Source organism: Sardina pilchardus, chromosome 10 (assembly GCF_963854185.1).
Source record: "Sardina pilchardus chromosome 10, fSarPil1.1, whole genome shotgun sequence".
Taxonomy (NCBI): Eukaryota; Metazoa; Chordata; class Actinopteri; order Clupeiformes; family Clupeidae; genus Sardina; species Sardina pilchardus.
In genome coordinates, this window is record NC_085003.1 from 2,732,683 (window position 1) to 2,741,301 (window position 8,619).

The 8,619-nt window shown below is 41.8% G+C and overlaps 1 protein-coding gene across 3 annotated transcripts; it reads right to left on the bottom strand.

Annotated features, from left to right (window-relative positions):
- Positions 1–421: 421 nt before the first annotated feature.
- Positions 422–8,594, bottom strand: slc2a13b (solute carrier family 2 member 13b). 3 transcript variants are annotated; one of them, XM_062546548.1, is made up of 12 exons: positions 8,502–8,594; positions 7,232–7,699; positions 6,813–6,972; positions 6,230–6,435; positions 4,867–4,975; positions 4,422–4,585; positions 4,164–4,281; positions 3,745–3,870; positions 3,493–3,611; positions 3,247–3,399; positions 2,857–3,020; positions 422–1,129 (listed from the first exon to the last, which is right to left on the bottom strand). In XM_062546548.1, exons 2-12 carry the CDS (start codon positions 7,668–7,670, stop codon positions 986–988), a joined length of 1,902 nt encoding a protein of 633 aa, XP_062402532.1. In that variant the 5' UTR covers positions 7,671–7,699; positions 8,502–8,594; the 3' UTR covers positions 422–985. The 3 variants fall into 3 exon arrangements, with proteins under 3 accessions (XP_062402532.1, XP_062402534.1, XP_062402535.1); XM_062546550.1 differs by having other exon boundaries at positions 8,526–8,579; XM_062546551.1 differs by lacking the exon at positions 8,502–8,594 and having other exon boundaries at positions 422–901; positions 1,061–1,129; positions 7,232–7,969.
- Between the last annotated feature and the right edge of the window lie 25 nt (positions 8,595–8,619).

The following is an 8,619-nucleotide window of genomic DNA, read 5'->3' on the forward strand; positions in this document are numbered from 1 at the left end:
ACAGCGCGCGTAGGCCATCTTCCTCTAAAGACAGCGGAACACTCCAGCTTAGTTGATTAATCGGGGAAAATACAACGATTTTCGACGTAGCTATTCTAATACACACCACAAGCCACAAACGACAATTCCTACGGAACTATTCACTTATTAATGCACGATTGTTAAGCAGCCAAACAAAACACGGTAATGTCTGGGGGATTTGTTAACAGCGAAACATATTGCATTTGTTAATGTTACTGTAACTTACTGTGGCCTAACGTATAGGCTACATTACAATATATAGGCTACCCTCAGCCTGGAGTCCGTATAGGCCTACTACCCCTTAACACAACGGAAATGACAACGAAGCCTCCCCTTAGGTTTTAGTTTAGTAATAATTAGGCACTCACACACAACAGTAGACTTTTCAGTGGCACCAATCTCAATATCAAAATTTAATAGACAGAAATAATTATTCATAAATCCTATACAGACATGTTCATTATGCAATCCTTCATTTAGACAAATAAATAATAAAGCCTTCCCTTTGATAAATGGCACATTGTCTTTCCATGTATGAAATGACAGAAACTAGCAACATGCTGCATTGCACAATACAATTTGGTTCCTGCGGCTGTACATATATTAAAAGTACTGCTTCCAAAATAACAAAATGCCATCCAGAAAATAATACGTCAATTCAATTCCAGAGAGTAGGCCTACTCCTACTTCTGCAAAAGGCAAAATATGATTGGTTTGTTGATTTTTGAAATCCACGGAAAGAAAACAAAGTGAAACAGAGGCCTTCGGTTTAATTGAGGTTGATTTAGCCATGTCTTCAAGAAAGCCACTTTCACTGTATTGTTCCCAGTAATGCATTCCATGAAGGGAGACTGTTGTAGCACTACGACAAGTTCGACAACTGAAGATAAATGATGGCGTGAAGCAGGGGAAAACAATTAGTAGAACAGAATTAGGTTTCAATAATTGCTATTACTGGTATTTATTATTCATATATTTGTGCCAAAGGATTGGATGACAACAGGGCAATGGTCCTGTAATGTGCATTTACCATACTCACTGTTATGTAAGAAACGGCAGTATTTCGCTCCAGCGATCCATAGTGCATTTGGGCTAACTCCATTTGGGGCTGGAAAATGCATCATTGTTCTTTTGAATTACCAAAACATACTAATGACATCTGCTGTTGAACAACTCTACAGTCCCATCACCATAGAATCTTGTCATCCCGCCAAAGTAACAGCTGGTGTTATTTAGTTACAAGATGTTTCAGAGGTATTGTTAGTATTCATCATTAAGCAGAGGAAATATCTACACTACCAGTACAAATCTTTGGGAGCCCCTACTCATACATTATCTACTCTACTATTTTTAAAGCATGTTTAAATACCGTAGGCCTTTCAAATTTCACAATTTTTGGCATTTTCTCAGCCACAGTCCTGAAGGAGTTCCTATACATGTTGAGCACTTCTCGGCTGATTCCTGTTCATGTTTTTCGAGAAGCATTCCAGATAATCATCTCATGAAGCTGGTTATGATTAGTCATGAAAGTATTGCCTTGCTTTAGTTATTATTATTATTATATATAATTAACTGAGTGACTTATTTGATTGCTATTCTCATTTCACTGTTTTTATTTCTCATTAGGTTAGTGCTTAAAATTATTGTTTTACTGATAATATTACTATTCTCCCTATTGTAATTGTTCACTGTTAATTTAATTTGTACTGTTATTTATTTGTATGTCGCTTTGGACAAAGGCATCTGCTAAATAACCATAACCATAACCATAATTGGAGGCTACTTTGAAGAAATTGATTCATGAAACATACTTTGTTTTATTTCATGCATTACATTCTTCATAATAGCCTCCGCCCCGTCCATGGTCCTTATTGACTGCTTTGCCCACTATCAACGTCATCATAATCAGCTTCATTGAAATTGTCACTTGGAATACATTTCGATTAACATGAGTGAACAGAAAGCATCCAAGAAGAGCTCAACATAACCCTTTCAGGATTTAAAAAAACAAAAAACATTCCCAGTGTCTAACTTGTGGATGGTTATGAGAATGCAAAGAATGTGAAAAGCTGTAGAAATGGTCACATTTAAACAATCTGAGGAAGGGCAGTGTGTCCCGAAATGTCACGTGGTGAATAAAAACAAAAAAAGAATATTGGACCTTTAGTGTGCGGACTTTTCTGTCCTTTTTACTGTTGCTTTTTGAGTCCAGCACCTACTTTTTTAAATATTCAGATGTGCGCACCCGCTTCTAAACATTTAAACCCATAAATAAGTAGGTGTGTCCAAACTTCAAGTGGTCAAGTACCTGTTCTACCACCCAACTGCATTCCAGAGACTAAATATTTTAATTGTCCATTTTCTTCTTTCTTTGCAAGCTGGAATACAATACTGATGTAGCTTGGAAAACTACAATATATTAAAAGTATATGATCTATAGTTTTTCAATGTATCTCTCTTTCCAGGATTGAACATTATTTTAAATCACAACACATATTCAAATAACGAAATAATTTCACTATTTTATAACATATGCTATACCGATCAACAGCATAGATCTTTACAGTATAAACTTGTCTGAAAAGCAAGGGCCATCAAACTTACTGAAGCTATATGAACAAAAGTGCAGATTCTCTGCAGTGCATGCAGAGGAAAGGTAGTCAAAGTGAATGCAGTTTCACAGTCACCCAGTCACCCCTACTGGTCCAAGGCTCCCCCGACCCTCACCCCGGAAACAGAAATGAAGGAGAAAAGAGTGACAGCCAGTGTCCCCACTCCTTAGGGCAACTCTTCATCAGACACTTCATTTTCAGACTGATAGCTGCCGTCGTTTACCCTGATGTATTGTCTGAGGGAGGGGCCAGAGTTCCCACAGGTGCACAGCTGATCTGCAAACAGGGCCTCCATGTCCTCCAGCCGCTGGCCTTTGGTCTCGGGCACGCAGCTGAAGATGAAGAGGAAGCCCAGCAGAGCCAGGCCCGAGTACAGGAAGAAGGCACCTGACGCAGCACATAGAGAACCACTTCAGAACGCACCCCACACAGCACATACTGTACAACACCACCTCAGCACTCCCACCAACACACAACCGCAGAGGGCTACTTCTCTAGCAGAAGAGATGCAACAGGATCCTTTTTTAATTCTATGCCATTAAATGAACCCAACAGACATCACTCTGAACATGATTGTAATCATTTTGTGGTCATATTAGATAAGCAATCCCACCGTAGTAAGTGAGGTACTCTGCCACATGCAGGAATGTCAGAGACACCAAGACGTTGCAGATCCAGTTGACACCAGCTGAACAAGCATTTCCTGTGCTCCTTGCCCACAGAGGATAGATCTCAGAGTTGATAGTCCAGGGCATGGGTCCCATACCTACAGAGGGGTCAACCACCACAGACATTCAGCTGATGCAGTTTTAGAGCAAATGCACAGATATGGAAGGAACATGCCTTCATGAGTTCTTACCAGGAGCAAAGAAGACCAAGTAAAGAATAAGTCCCAGCAGGACAACCCATGAGTAGGGAGTAGGACAATAATTATAAGCCCAGAATATCCCAGAACTTTCCTGAGAGGAATTGGAGCACCTACAAATCAAACAAAAATAATTCATGACATCCAGCTACAGAATTATAGGTCATGTAGACCACAACACGACTTGAAGAGAAGCGAAGATGTGATATGCTGAGGAGATAAAAATGGCCTCTCCCAGTTCCCCACCTGCCCGATGAGGCCTCCTCGGTGTTGGCTTCATTGACAGAGACACATGATGTGTCAAACCAAGACGTGCCATTCTCACGGTAGCAGAAACCACAATCTGGATCAAGCATGCAGGGCTCACAGAATCTTCAACAAAAATGTCAGATTATTACTTTGTTCACTATTCCACTCAAAAATATTTTAAGGGGAAAAAAACTAATGAAATAACAATATAATAATGCAGTCTTAAAGAATACAGTAGTTGATGCCCTATTATGCCCGTCTTCACTGTACATTTTTTGGGGAACTACTTGAGTAGATTTAGATGCTTCAGAATTCTAATAACAGAAAAAAGTACAGGGCCTCTGTAACAAAACACGTGTGTGCTGTCCTGAGTGTGTAGCTGATTAATGTGAGAGGTTGAACACAAGCATTCCTACCTATACTGTGTGCAGGAGGAGTTAAGAACAGGGTCGACGGGATGGAAACTGACTGGGGGAGAAGTCTGAGCGGATAACAGAAACCCAACAGCCAGCACAGCCAAACTCAGAGCTGTACCTGTACACACACACACACACACACACACACACACACGTCTGATGAAAACATATCTGCCTCTACATTAACACTGTAACACCATGTTATGCAGGTTATAAAATATGCCAATTGATTGTTTGGCAAGTCAGCATTTGCCTTACCAACAATACTGGCCAGAGTCAATTTCCGGCGCCCAACCCTTTCCACAAGCCACACCCCCACCAGAGTAAAGAGGAAGTTGGTGGCAGCAGTGCCCGCTGCTAGCCAAATGGCCAATTTGTCATCCCGCACACCTGCCATCTGCAATATGGTCGCACTATAATACCTGAGAAGAGACTAAAGGTGGTTAGTCTCCTTGAGAATTCAATGAACTATAAACCAGCTACTACTTAATCAATAATCTTCCTCAGAGTCAAGGAAGACGCAGTGTGTCGAATCGTCAGTCTTTTGTGCACCACAATAAAAAGTTATTAAGTAATCCGAGTGCTCCGGTCATCTCTGGGTTAGTCTATTTGAAGAAGCCCAGCCAGCGATTCTGATCCTGTGGTCCTGGACTGTGAGCACCGACAAGGCTTGAGCGCAAGTGACACCCTTACTACAACTTACATCACTGTGTTGATCCCAGAGAGCTGTTGGAACATCTGGAGCCCACATCCAACCAGCAGGGCGCGTCGTGCTGGGGCACTGGCCAGCATGCGCCAGATCACTGGACCATCTGCAGGACAGGGGCAGTTCATTTGCGTTACCTGGAAGTAACAGTACTGACTGTCTGACATTTACTGACAATATTGCTGATGCTCAACGCATTTAAAGAACAGTATTTTGAAAAGTGTGTCAAATGTTTTTTGCCACTAATTAACTAAACTGATAAGCCATATGGTGCGTCACTTAATATGTTTGGATTTCCCATTTGCAACAACCGCACGCAAAAAAGTCTACTGAAAAACCCATCCATGAAGGGGTTAAAAGTTTGAAAAGTACATTGGCATTCACTAGGATGTATGCAATGTTAAGAATAATAAATAGACAAATAAATAAGTGCTGCAGCAGTCATACATCTCCTGTCTAGACACACACACACACACACACACACACACACACACACACACACACACACACACACACACACACACACACACACACACAGAACAGAACAGAACAGAACAGAACAGAACAGAGCAGAACAGAGCAGCGGGTGGAAGAACCAGTATTGCTGTAGCCATGTGTATTCTTTTAACAGTCTTACATGATGTTCATTTAACAGTCTAATAGCAGAGGGAATAATTGAGTTTGCATAGTGGTTAGTTTTACGTACTGGCACATGATACCGCTGACCTGACTGCATGATAACCAATCCATGACTTAACACATGATTTGGTTGGCACAATATTCTCTCTGCTTTCTGAACCACCCAGGTTTTCCAGAGAGAACAGAGATCTTCTAGCTGGGTACGAGTGATTTTGAGCATACCTTAACAATGTCGCTCAAGCTCTTTTTGTCTTTCACAGATAGTCCATTAAAGTTAAACCAACATATGAAAGAAAATGTTAATAGACTTTCAATGAAGGCTTGATAGAATGTTCATAGAATTTGTTTACAGACACCAAAGAGTTAAGCTTCCTCATTTAAGACTGCAACTTGGGACACATCTGAATAGAACCTAACATCATGTACCTAAACAGTCCGGTACGAATATGTGGACCTTTACAGCTCTAGTGTTTTCCATCATTCCTCAAGTCGTGAGGCTTTTTCCTTTTTGATGCCAAAAAAGAAAAAAAATCAACATTTTAAAGCAGCATTTTGTAGAGATCTCAGAGATCAAATCCTATTAACTTGACCCATCTTCTGCATGATGGAAGGCCATCGGTGAGAATGTAATACAATCGATACGTCTAGGTGACATTATATAATTCTACAAATGTTTATAGGCCATATGAATGGTGTCATAGATACATATTTGTTTGTTCACCTCCCCTAGAATCCCTCTCGTCTTCAATGCTGGTCTTAATGGCATCATATTCTTCATCCACGTGTGTGGTTCCTCGGATCTTGCTGAGCTCCTGGCGGGCCTTCTGGACGAGTCCCTTCTGGAGGAGCCAGCGTGGACTCTCAGGGAGCCAGAGGAAGCCGAGGAACTGGAGCAGAGCTGGTACCACCGAGAGGCCCAACATGTACCTGGGATGATCACAACACGGCTCCTTAAGACCACTACAACGCCCTTATATATATGTTACAACCAAGAACATTATATCAAGGTTCCTCCCTGAAATGAGGGGAAGAAGGCCTCCACATAACTACTATATGAGAGAAGACATTAGTATGGAGTACAGCCAGTAGCCTATTCAGGGAAGTGTGTATGGCCCAGATGTGGAATATGTTCAAATGACAAGAGATATTGCCCACAAGTTAATGTAGTTTTACCATGATATAGGGCCTACCATGGTATCTGGTATTAATAGACCAGTTCTAAAGATATTCAACTAAAAAGAGATAGTCTTCATACTCTATTGTTGGGTGTTTGCTAACTACTGATTACGTTGGAAATAGCCTACCTCCAGCCATCATGGTGCAGATAGCTGAAAGCTCCATCAACAATACTGGCAATAAATTGGCCACCAGTGATGAACAGGGTGTTGAGGGTGACCAGCTGTCCCCTGACGTGGGGCGGAGAAACCTCGGCAATATAAACAGGCACTGTCATAGAGGCAATACCTGTGAAAACAGAGGCAGCTCATGAACCTCATACAGACCATATGTGTATCACATGTGCAGGAGTGATGCATGTTACTCAGAAAAGTTAAAATCTGAGGAACAGATCAGCAGGGTAAATATAACTATTATTCTTTAATGAGTTTTGTATTAGGCCTAAGATAAGATAAGATAAGATAAGATCACTATAATACATGAATCATCATCAGGCTGTCAGATTCACCATGAGAAACAATGAACAACTCATCAGAAATGAACTTACCTATCCCAAGACCAACTATTAGTCTCCCAAGAAGTAGAACCTCTTTGTTCGGAGCTAAACTTAACGTAAGGCCACCGACAGTGAAAATAGAGCTTGCCAGCAAGATACAAACTCGTCGCCCATACTGTCCATTTAAGTACCCGCCAGCCAGAGCAGATAGCGCCGCAGCGCCCACCGTGCTGGAGACCAGTAACTCCTGCCATAGCGCACTCAAGTTCATCTCCTTCTTGAGCAAGAGCATGGCCCCAGACACCACTCCAGTGTCATATCCGAACAGAAAGCCACCAAGGGCGGAGAAGAATGCCAAGACGTAGACGAACGAATGAGTAGCATCCTTGGAGCCCGCGGCATGTGCAGAGCCTTGGCTTTGGTCGACGGAACTCCTGATGAGACTTTGCTCATCATATGTCTTCCCCTCTGACTCCATGGGCTTGGTCATATTAATCAGCTTGTGTCCATTATTGTCACCTTAAGAAAACACAGGAAGAAGAGTTGTCAGACGGACAACCTAGCCGAACCTAACAGTCTAGCCAGCCAAACACAATCTAGCCTGCCTCGGCTACTTTTCAATGAGAACATGGTTCCCCAGCCAGCCAGAGCGGTAGATAAAACATCTCTCTCTACGGCTCTGTCCCCAGCATGCTGTGAAACATATTGCTACAGACAACGACTGGTCTACAATAAAGCAGCTGTGGCTGACTGATATCATAGACCTAAAAGAAAGACCGATGTCCTTTTTTTCCTCTGTCGTGGTCGCTCGATCGCTTGCCATATGACAGTTCTTACGTCGTGAGGGGCGTGTCTGTTAAGTTACGGAAGTTAATGGAGCAAACCAGCAAAATACATCCAGAGAATTTTTATACATCTCTTAGCCAATTGCCAAATGTCTCCCATATATTCATATGAAATGACAGCGCCTAAGTGATGTTTTTAATGTTGTCATCAAGGACACGAAGTATTTGCATCAACATTTCCAGCAGATCTGCATTATTTCTCTTATTCACTTCTACGCTTGATTAGCCTAAGTCTACTGTAGGTTACTTTGCATGTCAAATTTGAATTGGTTATGAACATGCATAGCTCCGATTCTACCTAACCCAGACTGGTTCGTTCGTTCCCCGTAGACTGATTTAGGTTAAATCAGTAGGAATTTAGCCTAATATGCACCAGCGGTGGATTGCCATACAGGTCTAGTAAAGTGACGTGCCAAAACGCAATTAAATGTAGCTTCATTGACAACAGAACGAATAATAACTTTCTAAAAACGCACCCTGTTGATTGAAGCAGATCTTACCTCCCGGTGTTCCCAAACAGGAAGTTCCGAAGTTACAGGAGTCATATGACTCATTTGGCGAGAGTTGGGCACGCCTGTGGTCCCTTACAGCAGT